Below are 17,919 nucleotides of genomic sequence, written 5' to 3' on the forward strand. Positions count from 1 at the left end.
TAATACCAGATAAAACATTGTACCTATAAATCAAATGATTATTTGTTAAGAACAAATGATCGACAGCCAAATTTGTCTTATGAATATCATTTATTTATATAAATTAATCGTGCGAATGCAGATGCAATAATGAAAACGTCAAGAAGCGATACGCGCATTACAAGTCACATATTCTCTCGACGCTTGCCACCTTACGCGAGGTAAAAACACGCGTATTCACGTAGCTACAGATAGATATTTAAGAATGTGTATAATATAATATTAAGTTCCAGTTTTGTGTGCTTCTGCTTTATTGTAATCATCGAGTGATCCATGTATGTATGCATATATGTATCTATTTTCCATTGCATCGCGATAAGCCAATTTCTGCTAATTTATCACTCTGTGAATGATTATTTCTTTTTCTTTTTTTTCCTCCATTTTTACTTCATTTTTCTTTCAACTTTGCATAATAGAAATAGATGTAATAATCTATAATCTTCTAAATATATTTCTTTATATATACACATACACACACACACACACACATATATATGGGTATATGTATATATATAAGCTATATAATTACAATAATAATATCAATAGCAATAATATTTAGCAATCCTCAACGTTATTCAAAGAGACAGATATAATAATTAATAATCACTTTATTAATTTCCATTTAATTGAATATTTATTCTCGATCGCATAACAACTAAAACACGAGGGGTCACTTGTTGTTAGACATTACATCTTAAGATCTAACGATAAAAAAGAAACAATTTCGACAAGCAGTTCTTTCGCCGTATACTATTCTTAGATTTTTTTAATGCCTTTTCGCAAGCAAGTCGATTTCCAGACACATTATTTCCGTACAAATTACAACACTTTCAGTTTAAAGCACTGCCTATATGTACGCTAGACACTTTTACACCGATTTGCAATCTTGCCATTGTTCTCGTGCGTTAGCCAGATTATATATATATATTACTTCAACAACGTTGTCTACATTTAAAAAAGGATAGACTCTTCTGCTTTACACGATGAGTGTAGTCAAATAGCAAACGGGATGATGCGAGAGAATGTGGGTGAACGGTGTAATTCGTTTAATGATATTTAAGAAACTCTTTCGTCGTCGTTTCGTTATTTGGATTATTAAATTTTTGTTTTCTATTTCGTTATGCTTTGCCTATATATTTTCGTTTCATTTTTATACCAAAAGGGATTTAATGAGTATATGATTTGATTGCACATTTTTACGAGGTAAGAAGTGGAAATATGGGAGGGAGGAAAAAGACACGCTTCATGCTTTTGTGTGCGCGTGTGCAGTTATTAAGTGGAGTTAGGGACAAACACCCAAAGTGCGCAAGATCATTAGTCATGACAATTGCACATCAATTGCCATTCATTCTGTTCATTTTGCGCGACAGATTAGAGAACATTAGTTGACGATTTCTCGTCTAATCTCACCTAAGGTTATTGATGTTTAAAAACATCTTTTCGCTGCTGTATATTTGTTTATGGTTAAACATCATTCAATCGCACTTTCTCCATTAGCTTTGCTCACTAGATCGAAATTCGTCACCATCGTTTTGCAATAACGTACAATTTGCTAAATCTTACTTATATTTCTTTTTTATTATTTAAAAAGGATATCTCGATTGGCTTGCTAAATAATGTTATGTGCGTGAATCTTCGACATTATATCGTGTAAGTGCTTTGACACGCGCACTTGCTCTGCGTGTATATGTATGTAATAAATGTATTGGCGAACGACGACCATGTTAAGCCATCGTTTGCCATCGCTATGTCGAGCACTCGATATTCAGCATACTTGTTGCATCAACTTAAACATTGGTCCGTTATTTACAATCTCTTAGCCAATTTATCTCTACAGCCTGATTACCCACGGCTTGGTTTCAATTATAAAAATCTTTTAAAAATTGTTCTCTCTCGTTGCTCTCGATGCCACGCAATAATCGATATCCTTTTTGTTTGTTGGTTGGTTGATTTGCATTGTTGCCATCACATTCTTTGTTAAATAACTCTGCTGTTTTTTTTTCACTTTCCTTTCTCTCTCGACCGCACTTTCTTTCTCTCTCACGCTCTCTCATTCCACACGGCTCTGCAACGATAAAACTCCTCCTGACAAAGCTCAAATTACTCTTCCTTTATTGGTTCGGCTTTCTTGCCGATGGGTATAGCAGCCTTAACTCTGAAAAAAAAATTGAAAATTAGCAATTGAGCGCTCGTGACTTTGATTACATAAATGGAAGTTGAAGTTGAAACAAACTTTGCCGTAATTTCGTTGATTTTTGCCTGAACCAAAGCGAGATTCTGGTCAATCTGTGTCTTGTTCGTCTCGTAAACTTTGGGCAATGTGAAAAGGGCGACCACTCCTGGAATGTGCGAACAATGATTAATGAAGCATACTTGGCAACGATAGCGACAGAAGTTGAGCTGTATGATACCAACCAATAATGACGAGTGTCATGCCGTTGAACCATGCTCCAAGATAGGTGAGAGACCACAGCAGGATTCCAAACTTGAGAGAATCGACAAAGTCTTCAACCAAAAAGAGTCTGCGTAGCTCGGAAACGGCCGCGTTAGCATTAGACACGGCAATGTCGGCGACTTCGTGCACCTTCTCGGTGGGCAGCGTTAGGTCGAGGTCGAGAATCTCTCTAAATAAAAAAAACAAATGGAAGAGGTAAGCTTGGGAACGAGCATTTGCGCCAAGTAACCTCGGACAAACCAAGTGTTGGCAAATTATACTAACGGGAGACGGGATTGGGAAGAGTGGTAAAGAGAAGGCATACTCACTTGAATGGGTGTCCGTCGTTGGTCTTCTGAATGGCCTGCAGGACAGTCTTGTAGATGCGGAAAGCGACGGTGAAAGTGAGAGTGAGAAGAGATATGTAAGCTAGCACGCTGATCAGACTGAAGTATGCCAGCGATAAGAGCACCCCCAGGATCGCACCAAACACGATTCCCGATTTTTTGGGATCGCGCCAGTATATGAGCGATGCCACTGCAAACATTACAACACGGACCTTGTAATTACAAACAGGAGAGAAAATAAAGAGGACGTTGGCACTCGATATTCGAAGGCGTCGCGAGCGCAGTGGTTTGGCCCCATCGTGTCAGCCGAAACACACACCTGACAACGGCAGCGAGAGAACGAATCTGGATGCAGCGCGCAGCCGCTCGGCTTACGTACCCACACCGCGTGCGCGCGTACAGTTGGCGGTTCCGGATGGCGAACGCGTGTACATTTTTGCGGAATCGCGCCACCGCTATTTTTTCATTTCAAGAACAGCCTGACACCGTCGGCGAAAGGTTCGGATCGAACGGCTGTTGACACAAGGCTCGACGTCAGTGTCGACGCAAGAGGATAATTTTAGAGCTGGTCGAGATGACAGTCGGCGGCGACTCGAGATCCAGACATCGGGCGCACATTGTGATTCGTGGTGCGCAACGCTGAGCACGAGCAGCGGCGACGCACAGTTACGCTCCTGCTATTTTGGCGTTTTGGAGCGTCGGCGCGAGCAGCGCGTCGTCCCAAATAGCAGACCCGCGCCAACGCGAGTTGGACACTACTATGAATAGTCGGCGATAGTGCGACGGCAGTAGCGGCGATCGGACAAGACGCTCCACGACCAGAAGCGCTCTCGGAAGGGAGGGGCACTAGAGGAGCATCGTCGGCGTGGCAAAGCCCGTGCGCCGTTCGGAGCGAGCGGACAAGTGGGCGAAGATGTTACACGTGCACGAAGCTCTAAAAGGGGACAAAGAAGAGAGGAAGAGAGGTAGAGAGAGAAAGAGAGAGAGAGAGAGAGAGAAAGAGAGAGAGAGAAAGAGAGCGAGAGAGAGAGAGAGCGAGAGAGAGAGAGAGAGAGAGCGAGCGAGGGAAGAAGAAAATGGACGCAGAAGGGCGCCGCGGTCAGCCACGTCTCGGCCTCGCATCGTCCAGTCGAAGCGTCGGCAGCGAGCCCATTTGACTCCAGCTCCACGTGTCCCTCCATATGTTCACGGCGCGACGGAGCCATGGACACGATTTTCACTCACCAGGTCCTCGCTCCGCCAACTCCTCGATCGGCTGCCTCGAGTTATTTCTACGCACCATCCTGTCTCGGTTTGTGTAGTCGTCTGGTTAGCGTGGACGCGCGAACGGCGTTTCGCGTGTTGCAGTGCCAGCTAGGAACCAAATCCACGTACGGTGTAACGACGCTCACGCACGGCAACTGAAAAGCCTCCATTCGTTGCCGTTCGCTTTTTATCACGCTTTCTCTCTCTCTTTCTCCACCACTGTCTGCGAGAACAGCGCCGCTCTGCGTGCACAAGGGGGACCATGGTCGTGGCATGTGCGCGGTCTAGACGATCGAGGCCCGAACGCACCGTTTTTGCGAGACCACGGACACTCGAGTGTACGATTGCTGTTTGCCGATGTCCGAGAGTCTGGCAATTGTCGCCTTGCCAGGCGTGCCCGTACTTTATCGAGGGCTGGTAAAGTTGCGTGTGACGCGGTCTGCCTTCGAGTCAAGCAACACCTGCAACATCGGCGCTTTTCCGCCGCATCTATTGTTCTCGGTATTTAATTAATTGCCATCGCCGCGGCAGATCGCGATGATTCCGACGCGAGTTTTCGAATGAAACGGAGCAGCTATTGATTTTGCAATTTGCTGGACTGCATGCGCTCACCGGTGAGCACTGATACGGCTATCGCTGTTCGTCGGTGCATTGGCCGCCACACGCCAGTGCATAGCCAAACGGTCGCGAAGCTTTTTTGCATGATGTAACGATGCAACTTGTGGCCCGAGCAGCGATTGTCGCAACGGTTTCGCCGGGTGCAGACAGCCGCGAGAGCGATGGACGCTGCGTAAAACACGACGGCACGCGTGAATCATCGTTGCTTGGACCTATTGCGCCGGCGGTCGTGGCAACACCCTTCGCGTTTCGCACCCACACAAAGCCCTTTCGCTTGACCACACTATCTGTCCCTCACCTGCGGACTTATCTTTCGGCTTGCGATCGTACACACACGTAGGCTTGCTGTTTCACGCATGCGTCTCGGTCTTCACTGTCTTTATCGCGGTTTTTCACGCACTGCCATTATTTATAGCGGCGAACCAATTATTAATTGTTAATAAATGACAGTCAACGTGGCAATGCGACCTCGACTTGTCGCGTAGACAAAAAAGAGAAACTCGTGCGGCAAGGCAAACATCGAGACGAGAAAAACACCGAGGTCTATGGAGTGGACCCTTGTAAATAAAGAGTGGCTAAGCTAGGAGAGAGAGCGCGAGGGGAAGAAAGACAGAGGGAGAGGGACGAGAGATCGATTTTATCGTCGCCCGGTAGCTCGTTCATCGCGTACAACTGTAATAAGAGCCAAACAAAGACAATCCGAAGTTACGTCATCCGCAGCGCCCATTCAGGCGAACGTACACTCGCTCGCAGAAGCAGTGTCGCTCCAAAACAAAGCTTTTCGTCGTACTTTAATTCGTTCCCGCCGTCGTTGCGGCGCGATGTACTCACGTTCTTGTTTCGTGATGGCCATTTTCATCGACAGGCGGCTAGGCAGGTGAACGGGAGGTAGAGAGGGCCGCAGCAGCACCGGCCTCGCACACACAGTCGCGAGTAGTCTCGCTTATATCCGAACAAGAGTAGAGGCGGACACGCGCGCGCGCGCCGAAAACGCGTCACCTCGACGAGGATACACACTCGGAGCGCGTTACGAGACTGGCCGAGGACGTGCGACTTGGTGCGACAAGGGTTGTCGGCGTTACTCGGGGCAGTGTGAGCAAACTGCTGACGACTACGCGTACGCGACTCCGAGAAGCGAGCCTCGGCCTCTCGGCTCGCTTCGGCTTGGTTCGGCGACTCGGGCGCACGCGCACCGCGGCTGGCAAACCACCAACCATCTTTCTCTCTGTCTTTCTCCCTCTCTCTCTCTTTCGATTTTATATTTAGATGCGCGTAGCCACTCTCGTGTACTTTTACGAGCGAGCCCTTGCCGCTATAGCTAGCTTTCTTTTATTCTCGCGCTTGATTCGCTGACTCGAACTCAAGTAAGCTAGCAGGCACTTGTTTGGTTATTAGTTGCGTGCGATCAATAAGCTGCATCTACGACTGTTCTAAGAAATAATGAGACGTTCGACAGAAATTGGTGGAAAATCGATGACCACGAATCGCGAGTAGTGAAGCGCGGAATGGGAGAGAGGAGAGATAGGCAGTAAGCGCAATGACGATCAGATAGGCGTCAGAAAAGTCAATCCCGCAACGGACGGAGACGGGGAGCGGAGGCTGGGACAGGGACTGCGAGAAGAGCGAGGCGTGAGCGGGCAAACAACAATTATTGGCAGCGGCGTGCGCGAAGGACGGTAGAGTCGCGGAAAGCCAGGCCAGGCTCGCGCGTACGAAAATAAGCGCAGACTTAGCGAAACAGGTGGCCGGCCGAGCGGATTGTCTCCGGTTAGGAGGGACGCACGATGCACGCCGGGAGCGTTTGCGCATATGCCCCACTAACTACGGCCAAAGATCAGGCCGAGTCGCGTTATCGCGCGTATTTTCATTGAAATCACGCTTAGCTTGGCTGACCGTCACCGCGTTATCTCTCTGACGTGCACTCGTTTAACCATGAGCTCATAGCTGCGCAGTGATTGGCTTCCAACTCACCTTTTGGATTCAGCTTTTCTGGGTTAAACCATGCATCTGTAAAACAACAGAGACGGGGAGTTAGTGTCAAGTTGACGCCAGAATGTTGCGGAGTCCAAGAGCGCGATCAGGCGGTCTATCGAGCGGAGCCAGGGTAAACAAGCGTGGCGGACACGTCGCGAGCGCTACCCGCAAGGCCGAGCCGATCAGGTCGAGCAGTAGTCGGTGTATCGGCACTGGTTACGTAATGACGTTGCTGCGGCGGGGCCAACGAGAACGACGAGAGGAGGATCGGCTCGCTGCATCAGGTGCTTGCATCGGCGGTGAACGCAAAAGGAGCTCGCGGGGAGAGGATCGATACGCCATCCGACAGGCGGGTCGCCCAGGGACGCTGAGCGCCAGCGAAGACTCCTCGGCGAACGAAGCTCGCGGACAATTGGCTCGCGGGTGAAAAGCACGCCGAGGCGCTATTTGCGGACGAACTGGCGGATTCTCCTGGGTACGGGCCCGACCTTGCAGCACTCACGGCGAAAAAGGTGCAGTTAATGGATCGCTAGTCGACAGACGCTTTTACGACTAATTATAGTCGGCCGCGTCCGAGTATTGTCGCGCGAGGCAATAGCGTTCGGCTACATACGTGACTGGCGGACAAGGTGAGCCGCTTCGATAGCTCGGACAACGGAGAATTTGATCATTTTACGCGGACGGTCGGGTAACACCGGCCGCTCACATTCTCGGCCGGAACGGGATGCGGCACAGCGCACTGGAGGTTAAGTCGACGGGAGCAAAAAGTTGGCGGCGCACGATTGCCGCGCAGATCGCCGGCCGAGCGCAAGCTTCACTCGGCAGAACAAGAGGCGAGCGAGGCGGAGGCTCGGAGGCGAGTCCGAGCGCGGGTCCAGGCGCGGGTCCGGGCGCAGCATCCCCTACTGGCGGCCACGCCTCGGGCGGAGCGCGCGCGAGGAGTCGCGGCGCGCAGTGGACTCGGCGGCGGGCTGGCTTACAGGGCAGTAGCACCGTCCAGAGCGGCGCGGCCTCGCCTGCGACTGGCGGCGGCCTCTTGGCTTCCATGGTCCGGGGCGCTGGGCTGCGGGCGCAGGAGACTCGGGCACGTACGCCGATGCGGGTTGCGTCCACGGGCGCGCACGGAGCGGAGCGAGCAGGCGGCTCTATCGACCTGAGGCGGAGGCAGCGGGCACTGCCGCCCGCTCGGCGGCTCGGGCCGCTGCGCCGCCGCGCCGCGACCCCCGCCCGGCACCGGCCGGGCGCAAGCGCACTCGCGCGACGTCGTCCGCGCGCCGCAGCGCGCCTCGCGGCAGCTTCCGAGCGGCCCCGCCGCGTCTCCGTAGCCGCGCGGGCCCTCCGCCTCGCTTGTCGACGGCTGTGCCCGCTCCGACGTCACGCGTCCTCGCCGGCTTCCTCGATGACGCGCGAGGCACGTGGACCACGCGGTGGCACCTGCCGGCGGCCCGGAGCCATCTGCCCCGTCGGCGTGGCGGGGATGCTCGCGACGCCGCCGGTCGCGAGCCCGATCGTGCCAATCTTCGCTCCAATCGGTCGTTCGCCTAATCCGCGCTATCTCATCGGCCATACGCGGCGTAATCAACAACTCGCTCTATCGGAAAATCGAATCGAACGTTTCGAGCTGCCTCGCGTTGGTTCGACGAGGTAAGAGTTAGCGGAAACGCACGGCCGGCCTGCGAGTCGTCAACAAAAGCTAAGATACAGCGTGAGTGCGAACAGGAGTACGAGGAGCGTAGCGGCGATATTACACTGTTGCGCGAAATGTGGTCTAAGGGCATCGACCCGCGACGCACCAGTTCCTCCTGGATGTCCAATGTCCTGTCGCAAGCTCTAGTCGGCGACTCTTCCAGCGCAGAGTGGGGAGTCCGCGCCGTGCGTCCGTTGCGAATTTCGGTTTGTCTCCTCGGGCTGGCACGGTAGAAGTCAGTGCCGATAGAGCGCCGCGACGCGAGTGGAACCGACCGGCGGAACTGCAGGCAATACGCGGGAATAATCAGCCGCAGCGCACCCGAGAGCGAGGCGCCAGTGGTCGCTCGGCCGGCGTCGGACCAACGTTCGGAGCGCGCAAGCACGCCTCTGCGATCGCAGCCGCAGCATTTGTCGCGCAAGCTGCTCGCGACGTTTCTACGGGCGTCTCACACTCTCACCACGGTCGACGCGCGCTGGACGAGAGCTCGATCGGCTCCTCGAAGAACGATCAGTCAAGCCGAGGTGAGCGCGCGGGTCTCGTACGAGCGCCCGCTCTTCCGCGCTGCGGACGCCCGATTCGCGGTCGAGGAGAGCAGCCTTGGGGCCGATTGCTCGCGGGCTGAAAATAGCGGCGTGTGCATCGAAAATCGATGCGTGCTGGACGCGTCACTGGGACGCTCGGCGTCGCCACCCGAAGGTTACGTCGCGCGCACGCACGGGCCAGCGCGTGATACGCGTCGAGCTTGGCTCCGGCGTCGCTGGCGCGCGGCAAAAATAGGCCAGACAAAGGGCCGGCCGCCGCGAATGGTGTCGCCGCCCTCGCGCCACCCCGCCAGCCCCTAGTCCTGCGGGCTGCGCCGCGCGGATCGATACGCTGATGCAGCGCTGCGAGGGAAGACTCCGCGGGAGCTCTCGCGGCAAGCGCTTGGCGCGCTGACGCTGGCCCACATTTCGCCCTTAGGCCAACGGAACCGTTCCGAACAGGCCTATTAATAGGCATCCCGACGACGCTCGCCGAGAGTCAGGCGGCCAAGCCGAAGCGCCATTCAGGTAAGTGTCACTGCGAACCACCGCCGCGGCCGCTATTAATAGCTGCCGAGCCGCTGCCGAGCCGCTGCCGAGCCGCTGCCGAGCCGCTGCCGAGCTACTGCCGAGCCGCTGTCGAGCGTTGGTTCATTGTACCGTCTACCTGCCGCACACGCCCCCCCCCCCCTCCCCCCGTCCGGCGCACCTCTCCGCCTGTCTGGCCCCGCTGATTCACCGGCCGAATCGCCGCTACGTTCGAGCGCGCGAGTCCAGCGACCGAGCGAGTTATTTTCGAACGCGGCTCGCTCATCGCCTTCGCTAGAATGGGACGTTCCGCGTAGGCGCAGAGAGATGAGCTCACCGATGCCAATGTCCCGGAAGATGTGCTTGGGCGCGATCTCGTCGGCGATGTCCTTGGGCAGCTGGTACACTTTCCTCTCGGCGGCGTCGCCCAGCTCGGCTTTCGGTGGACCGTGAGCCGGCTGGGGCTGGGTCGCGGGCTCGCCGCCGCGTCCCGCCGGGCCCGACGACGACCGAGACTCGGCACGCAGCAAGTCTTCGAGCTGCTGCAGCGGCTCCGGCGGCAGCGGCTTCTGCGGCGGCTCGAGCACGCTCTCGACCCCGTCGAGCAGGCCCCAGTGCTGCTGGCCGGACTCGGGCTTGTGCACGCGCGCCTCCTGCACGACCATCTCTTCCCGCACAAAATCCAGCTCGGGCGAGCGCTCGGGCTCGGGCAGGCTCGACGCCCGGATCTCGCCCATGAAGTCATCCTGGCTCGAGTACAGGCTCGTGGGCGGCTGGCCGGGGCCGGCCGAGCGGCCCGCGTCGACGTGGGCGTCGTCATCGTCGTCGTCGTCGTCGTCGTCGTCATCGTCGAGCAGGTCGCGCGCTGCGGCGGCGGCGTGCGCCGGCACCGGCGGTGCCACTCGAATCTCACTCGTGGGCTCGCTGTCGTCCTCGGGCTCGTTATCGCTGTTCTGCGTATCCCTAACCTCGAAGCCCGCATCGAGCTCGTAGGGGGAGTCGCGCTCGCTCTCCATCAGGGCCATCGTTGCGGCCGTCGCGTCGGCCAGCTGCTCGCTAATGCGCGCCTCCAGCTCGTTGCAAGCTGCGCCGAGCCGCGCGCCCCCCTCGAACTTGTCCGAGTCCGCGGCTGAAGGCGGTGGCGACGCCGGCACCGGCCTCACCTCCGGCTCGTGCGGCGCCGGCACGCTACTGTCCAGCAGGCTGCGCGCCGGCGCCAGATCCAGCAGCGACTCCTTCGGCTGCTGCTGCTGACGCTCGAGTTCGTGCTCCAGGTGCTCGAAGTCGTCCGTTGAGTCGTGCTCGCGCTTCAAGGGCTTCGGCGAGTGTTGCTCCATCAAATCCGACATTCTGTCGCGACACACACCAACGCACGCGCGCGCACTTTCACTTGGCGGTCTTCGGCGTTATCCGATGACGGCTATCGGACAAAATCGGCTGTTTGCCGCGGAAGAACAAAGACGGAGATCGAGTGCAAAGTGCAGGATGGCAGATGAGTCAGACTGCGTGTTTATCAGTCGGCGCGCTGTTGTACTGTCTCGCTGCTTCTCTCTGCCAGCCGCGCGCTCAACTGAGAGAAAGCGGGAGTGAGAACGGGTACGGGCGAGCGAGCAGGCACAAGGGACGGCGTGCGGGCGTGCGTGCGAACGCTGGAAACACTGGCCTGGCCACCGGCTGACCGTTCGTCACTGACACTGCCACTGCGCGGCGGCTGCACCACCAGACACTACTCGCTCGCTCTCTCTCTCTCTCTCTCTCTCGCTCTCGCTCTCTGCCTGCTCCGGTCTGGCTCCAGTACTTAGGAGGCTTTGGTGGGCGCACGCGCGTCTCGCCTCCCACCGCCCGCGTTGGTCCGACTGGACCTCAAGCCGCGTGCGCAATTCAGAACACCCGCACCACCACAGAGCGCATGCTCTCGATAATCGCTCTTTTTTTAAACCCGCCACCGACTCCGTTTTCGTAGAATACAGCCAATGCAGTCGTGGATGTGCGCAATGCGATGGTGTCTCACTAGGAGCAAGGATACGCGAAGGTGCGACGAGACAAGCCAGCGACTATCCCGATAACTATTTTCGAATGGATACTAATCACGGCGCTCTAATCAGACTTACGTACAGGTGCCAATTATACGACGCGAGTTGCCTGCACCATCAAGCAGGTTGGCATTACATGCCTCAACATCCGGATTGACATTATGATAAACAGTCGATGATAGTGCGATCGAATGACCCACGCTCGACGATATGTTTTCGGAGCAATCGTATAGTTATTATGTAGACTTCAGAGTTTTCAATTCATACGGGTCGCGTGCGCTGATCGATACGCTGATGCAGCGCTGAGGAAAAAGGCTCCCCATTACTTATCCATTGATGAACAATCATTGCGCGACTGCAGTAAGTATCGCAACCTGCACTGTCGAATTCGTTTATGCTCAGTAGTGCAGAGATCGAAGCTTAACTATCGTAGAAGCCAATTTTCGCAAATTCAGACAAGCTCGAAGTGCAATCGATACAGTCGCGGTGTGTCACACCTTCGCTGGTAAAAATAGCTCATACTGCCACGAGTACGACACGTTCATTGCGTATACCTATGTAATATGTATAATGTATGTAGCTATAGCATGCGCAATATTTATAGTTTCGCTACATTTATTAGCGACGACTTGAAACCATTGCAATTTAACGAACGGGTGTACGGCATAGAAATAATGTGCTGCATTGCACAGACAGCTATAATAGGTCGACTTGTCGTGACCAGCTGGAGCACAGAATTGACGCAGAACGGGACTCTTCCGAATCGAGTCGTTTGCTTGTTCGAAATCATCCGATCAGTCTCCCTCTCCTTCCTGTGCGCGCGCACCGCTAGCGTCTCACCGTTTGCGAGCCGACTGAGCTTCTCCTTCTATCCTTCGCCGTAAGCACGAGCCGCCGACTGCCACCGACAGCCTGTGTATCGCGTTTGGCCTACAGTGGCGCGCCGCCTGGCCGCGTCAACGGAAGGAGTTTAGTGGTGCTGGCCGTGTTCTGTGCCATTCAGTGCCATTGTGCGCACTGCAGTTGTGGCAGTTGAATTTGTGAATGGTGACCGGTGTGTGATAGCGGTAGCCTGTATCGCGAATACGGCGGTCAGTATCAGCAGAGAAGATGGCCACAACGACGACCACAACTACAACCACGACGAGCGATGGGGCGATCACGCGAGTGGATGCTCACAGTGGCAACGAAACAATGCTGCGAAAGGCAGTTCGTTCCGGCAAAGCCGGTTACAAAACCCTTGACGGACAGCCGTCGTCGGTGAGTACCGCAAGTTGTATAGGTACACGCTCGTTTTTATGGTTGGACGTGGCAACGTGCGTTGATGCTTTACGTCACTCGGCAATACGACTTACCGCCAATTAATAGCGACAACGTTATGAACTCATAACAATCACACGCTTGATTTTCAATTCTCGGGTGTGTGCGTGCGCACGTGTCTGTAGCTCCGTGCTGGCTGCTCACTCGTTCGATCTATGCGTGGCCTCGCTCGCTTCTTAGCGTGGCGCGCGGACGAGTTTTTATGATCGACCGGCTAATTGCGGGAAAACCGTTGGCCGCCGTAAAAACCACTTGCCATCCGCGTTCGAATCTCCTGTCCTTGCTGCCTTTTCGTCGGCTGCTTCATGCCCTTATACAAGATGTGCTCGCGCATTAGTCAGCTCGGGCAGTCAGCAGTACATTATTGCACGTGCTACGCCTGCCTATATAGCATTCTCCGTAAAGGCGGCCTGCCTCCCTCCGGCGTTCTATCGACGTGTCGCACGAATTTCAACGCCGCCGGGTTTTTCGCCAAGCGCGCAGCCTATATGAAGGCGTCGAGCGAGCGCGCTCAAATGAGATGAACTTTAACGAGAGCTCGCACGGCTACAGAACTGAGATTGATTGCGACGTACGCTGCATTGGCTGGGTTACTTGATTGATGCTCTTGGTTCTTTAGTACAGTGCTGCCGAGCGCAAAAGCGCTGCGAAGCAAAGGAGCTGGCCAGTCGACAATAAGCTACTCAGCAAAGAGTCGTTCGAGAGAGTGCCGTTCATCACGGCAGCCTTCACCTACTTCGGGTTTTACGTGCTCATGTTCTTAGGATTCATCAATCAGCTGCTCTTCACCCCTAACGTGGCTAGAGAGCAGAGGAGAAAGGTACGACAAAGATCGAGTTGAGCCATCCGATCGGCCAGCACTGACGATTCGCTCGTCTTGTTCACAGGGCTACGCGCCGCTCTACGAGAATTTCGAACAGTTTTATTTGCGATACGTGTACAGGAGGATAAGAGATTGCTGGAACAGGCCGATCTGTTCGGTACCCGGGGCGCTGGTCACCCTCAAGGATCGCGTAACCAAGGACCACGGTTGGACATTTGAGTAGGTACACCACGCGAGAACCGAACCTATCTTGTCTAACGACAGCAACATACTTGTCTAACGACTATCTTCCTTTGTGTTCTCTTCCTCGTTCGGCAAAGGTTCACCGGCACGACAACCCAGTGCGTCAATCTCGGATCGTACAATTACTTGGGCTTCGCCGAGGCTACGGGTGCATGCGCGGAAGACAGCATAAAGGCTTTGAAGAGATACGGCTGCGCCAACCCCAGCAGCCGACTAGAATTAGGTAAAATCTCCGCGAGTCCGTTCGATCGATCTCCGTTGGAGCTCTAACGCGAAGCCGCCACTGCTTTTCCCGCAGGTAGCTTGCCCATTCACGACGAATTGGAACAACTGACCGCTAGATTTTTCGGAGTGGAGGACGCAATAGTATTTGGAATGGGATTTGCCACCAATGCCTTGAACCTGCCGTCTTTACTGTCCAAGGGATGCCTTGTCGTGAGCGACGAGAAAAATCACGCCTCTCTCATTTTAGGATTGCGCTTGTCGGGTGCGATCACTCGAGTCTTTAAGCATAACAGTGAGTATACCAGATAGAGAGTCGAGCGGGCGATGGCTTCCTCCATGCCTCACGAATGACCCTTGTCCTAGGTATGAAGCACCTAGAACAGTGTTTGAGAAATGCCATTTCAACGGGACAACCTGTCACTGGTGAGCCATGGCGAAAAATAGTGATAGTTGTCGAAGGCATTTACTCGATGGAAGGGTCTATTGTCAATCTTCCAGAAATTTTAACACTCAAGAAAAAGTATAAGGTAACAGTTTCGGCCAATTCTTTGCTAGCCATTTGAGCTGTTCGACAATTGTTGACAACTTTCAGGCCTACCTTTATCTAGACGAAGCACATAGCACCGGGGCAATGGGAAAACGTGGACGAGGAGTGTGTGACTACTATGGAATTGATCCGCGGGAAGTTGATATTCTGATGGGAACATTTACCAAGAGTTTCGGCTCGGCCGGCGGCTACATAGCAGGATCAAAAGTTTGTCTATCTATCTTCGTCTACGATTCGCTCGATTACATCACGATATCTTGAGTGAATGACCCTCCTCCAATGATTCGATTACAGGCACTGATTAATCATTTAAGGATTCATAGTCACGCACACACTTATGCTGCATCTATGTCACCTCCGATTGCCCAACAAATCATCACCTCGATGAGAATAATTGCTGGCGAGGATGGCACTGATGATGGTAAAAAACGAACGAAGCAGCTGGCAAGAAATACACGATACTTTAGACGATGCCTAAACCAAATTGGTGTGATTATTTATGGGAACGAGGATTCGCCGGTAGTACCAATGCTGGCATACGTCTTCTCAAAAGTTAGGTCAGTTCGAAATAAACCAATTATTTATTTACTTTAGAAAAACCTACTGCTTTATTTGATTTTGTTCGATCCTCTTATAGTTGTGTTGTTCGAACTCTAACCACAAGAAACGTAGCTACAGTAGGTGTTGGCTTCCCTGCTACGCCATTAATGGAGGGAAGAATAAGATTTTGTTTATCGGCAGCTCATACAAAAGAACAACTAGATTACGTGAGTAGGCAATTATCATAAAATAATTTTTAAAACACGATTTCAAAGTTACGAGTGAATGGCACTGACTATATCCACTTTTCTTCAAAGGTGCTGAAAGAGATTGCAGATGTTACTGCTAGCCTAGGAATGAGATACTCAAAGAAGCCACGTGATCATAATCCAATCGAGTATTATTCTGACAGTGAAACGGAATGACCTACCTCGTAACTTGAAAAAAATCACAATAGACAATATAAGCTGCACTTAATCATGACAATAGCGCTGATAACGTCTCGTATTTTTCATTGGAATTGCTGCACAAAGCGCTATTGAAAGTAGCGCCAAGTTCCACTCGTCGTTTCTATAAAGCTTATTGCTATTCAGCATTGAGAGATGAAGTAAAAAAATAATGGGCAATAAAATGAAATAATGTACAGTCTCCAACCAATTATACCAAATAATAATACTAAGGAACACATTTACTGCTCCGCCTCATCTGCTGATGACAACTGCTATGTTATACTCTAATTCTATTCCATATAAGTTATATTTTAGATTTCCTGATCAATTGTAAGATTTGTATTTTTTCAGTAACTGTACATTTTGTTCAAAATGATCAATTCTTTCTATTTACATGACAGATAAGACGACATGCTCGTTAAATTTGTAAATTGTAATTGATGCTGCCTTATACTCATACTTACACATTGTAAATATTACATATAGAATTAGTTTTACATTTGATTGATTTTTAATAAATGTTTGTCCAAATAAGTCACAATCTTACAAATATATCTATGTAGAAATACTGCGCGTCTTGCTATTGATGGCAAAATGTGGGTTTAATCACAGTTTTCTGAATTTGTATTATAAAATATTTTGCCTCAAGTGCTCAACAATATCTTTTTCCGTAGAAACTTAAATTTAATACACACGCACATTAAATTTGGAATTTGCTTTGAAATGTGCATTTTCAAAGAAAATTACAAAGCAAAGAATATATTTATGGATAAAATGAATGGACAATACGAATGGATAAAATGAAACCGTGTAAATACCGACATGTACGTTTTTTTAATAAGACTTTGATCTGATAAAGTTCAAATGATCAATTTCATAATAATTTTTCTAGTTACTGTTCATGAACGTCAGGAGTCACCTACCGTAATATTCAGAATTATTATTTATTTTAAATTAATATATTTCGAAGAAAATTTCACATTCAAATATGTACTTTGATTCAATTACAAATAGTTACAAGGATATACTTGGCTTATCGTTTTTGCTTTACATATTATATTGAAATATTTAATACCTCTTTTTAATATATACACAATAAGGATGAAATTAAATTTTATGCTAAGATTTACCATTTATGTGGTTTATATTTGAATTAGTATTATTGACATTGTAAACTTATCGCTATCACAAGTGCTTTCAGTTTGTATACATTACTATACCATAGGAAATTATCTTATGTACAAAATATTGCAAACTAAATTTTTCTGTTAATACACTGATTCTTTAAAATTAGTCTACTTACATTACATCCTTTCTGCAGTAAATTTTTATATGGAATTGCGAGCTAGAAGAGTTTGTATTCTATTTAAAATGATACTATTAAAGCATATACAATTTTCAGGTTGGTAAGGTGGTTCTATTTTCACAGTATCCTCAATGCACAAAATACCTTCCTCTTCTGTTACAGGAAATCGATTGTCTAATAATATCTTAGTAATTAGTTCTTTTCTTTTTATAATTTCTTCTTGTGTAAAATTATACATTTCTGGAGCTACGAACAATTCAGGTAGCAGCACTGTATCAGCATCAGATGAACATTCAATATTTTTAATTGATGATCCCACAACGATCTTCATTTGTATTTCTTTTGCGTTTTCTCTTGGTTGCAGTAAAACAAAACTGAAAATTTATTAATCATTAAAGAAAAAAATAACTGACAGATATTTGGATATGTACACGAATCTAACCTCTCCGAAACTGGATCTACGGTGTAAACAATGCCAGTATAGACATTGAAATCTTGAGTTGTAATTATTACTGTCTTGTTAACATAATTTTTATAGGCTATTGGATCACTTGTGTAAATTTTATGTAATAAATTTGATTCACTATCACTCGTTCGACAGGCCATGATTAATTCAAAAACAACTGAACTATATTTCTATTGCATGAGATTTGAACTCGTTTTTCTTAGAAATTATAGGGATATTTTATGTTAAATGAATTACTAAGAATCAAAAAACATTTTCTGCGCGACGAGTAAATGTTTAGATTTCATATAAACTTTGAAGCCTCTTTTGATTATGATTGGTCAGTTGTAGATGAAGATGTTGACGTTAGATTGTTGTTATTACGTCAGACTAAAGCGCGAGAATTTGAAATAATTCAATGACATTGATTTGAAATTTTATTTAGTTTTTGATTTGTAATTATAATAAATTTGATATTAAATTTATTATATTTGAATATGTTTTAAATAATCTTTCTCTAACACAAGAAATGAAATACTTATCTTCGGTTATCATGAATAAATTACAATTTCGTCATTTTTCTAGAAAAATC

The 17,919-nt window shown here is 50.0% G+C and overlaps 3 protein-coding genes across 3 annotated transcripts; 1 reads left to right on the forward strand and 2 right to left on the reverse strand.

Moving 5' to 3' along the window:
- Window positions 1-77: 77 nt before the first annotated feature.
- On the reverse strand, window positions 78-11,067 carry LOC131671065 (reticulon-1-like). The gene is made up of 6 exons (XM_058947192.1): window positions 9,734-11,067; window positions 6,655-6,690; window positions 2,803-3,010; window positions 2,455-2,663; window positions 2,273-2,378; window positions 78-2,194 (listed from the first exon to the last, which is right to left on the reverse strand). Exons 1-6 carry the CDS (start codon window positions 10,743-10,745, stop codon window positions 2,140-2,142), a joined length of 1,626 nt encoding a protein of 541 aa, XP_058803175.1. The 5' UTR covers window positions 10,746-11,067; the 3' UTR covers window positions 78-2,139.
- A 1,296-nt stretch (window positions 11,068-12,363) lies between these two features.
- LOC131671064 (serine palmitoyltransferase 2) lies at window positions 12,364-15,585 on the forward strand. The gene is made up of 10 exons (XM_058947191.1): window positions 12,364-12,689; window positions 13,369-13,569; window positions 13,637-13,791; window positions 13,893-14,038; window positions 14,114-14,332; window positions 14,404-14,567; window positions 14,633-14,794; window positions 14,882-15,144; window positions 15,225-15,354; window positions 15,445-15,585. Exons 1-10 carry the CDS (start codon window positions 12,540-12,542, stop codon window positions 15,550-15,552), a joined length of 1,698 nt encoding a protein of 565 aa, XP_058803174.1. The 5' UTR covers window positions 12,364-12,539; the 3' UTR covers window positions 15,553-15,585.
- A 1,314-nt stretch (window positions 15,586-16,899) lies between these two features.
- LOC131671066 (gem-associated protein 6-like) lies at window positions 16,900-17,635 on the reverse strand. The gene is made up of 2 exons (XM_058947194.1): window positions 17,325-17,635; window positions 16,900-17,256 (listed from the first exon to the last, which is right to left on the reverse strand). The coding sequence occupies exons 1-2, from the start codon at window positions 17,486-17,488 to the stop codon at window positions 16,905-16,907; spliced, it is 516 nt and encodes a 171-aa protein (XP_058803177.1). The 5' UTR covers window positions 17,489-17,635; the 3' UTR covers window positions 16,900-16,904.
- Between the last annotated feature and the right edge of the window lie 284 nt (window positions 17,636-17,919).

Source organism: Phymastichus coffea, unplaced genomic scaffold (genome assembly GCF_024137745.1).
Source record: "Phymastichus coffea isolate CEN01 unplaced genomic scaffold, Cenicafe_Pcof_1.1 PCOF00118, whole genome shotgun sequence".
NCBI lineage: Eukaryota > Metazoa > Arthropoda > Insecta > Hymenoptera > Eulophidae > Phymastichus > Phymastichus coffea.

Excerpts from the sequence above, each read along its gene's own strand:
- LOC131671065 (XM_058947192.1), bottom strand. The coding sequence starts at position 10,745 with ATGTCGGATTTGATGGAGCAACACTCGCCGAAGCCCTTGAAGCGCGAG. Across the intron at positions 2,379-2,454 it reads CATGACACTCGTCATTATTG|GAGTGGTCGCCCTTTTCACA; the intron begins GTTGGTATCATA and ends CGCACATTCCAG. Across the intron at positions 2,195-2,272 it reads ATCAACGAAATTACGGCAAA|AGTTAAGGCTGCTATACCCA; the intron begins GTTTGTTTCAAC and ends TTTTTTTTTCAG.
- LOC131671064 (XM_058947191.1), top strand. The coding sequence starts at position 12,540 with ATGGCCACAACGACGACCACAACTACAACCACGACGAGCGATGGGGCG. Across the intron at positions 14,039-14,113 it reads CAGCAGCCGACTAGAATTAG|GTAGCTTGCCCATTCACGAC; the intron begins GTAAAATCTCCG and ends CTTTTCCCGCAG. Across the intron at positions 14,568-14,632 it reads CACTCAAGAAAAAGTATAAG|GCCTACCTTTATCTAGACGA; the intron begins GTAACAGTTTCG and ends GACAACTTTCAG.
- LOC131671066 (XM_058947194.1), bottom strand. The coding sequence starts at position 17,488 with ATGGCCTGTCGAACGAGTGATAGTGAATCAAATTTATTACATAAAATT. Across the intron at positions 17,257-17,324 it reads GTAGATCCAGTTTCGGAGAG|TTTTGTTTTACTGCAACCAA; the intron begins GTTAGATTCGTG and ends ATAAATTTTCAG.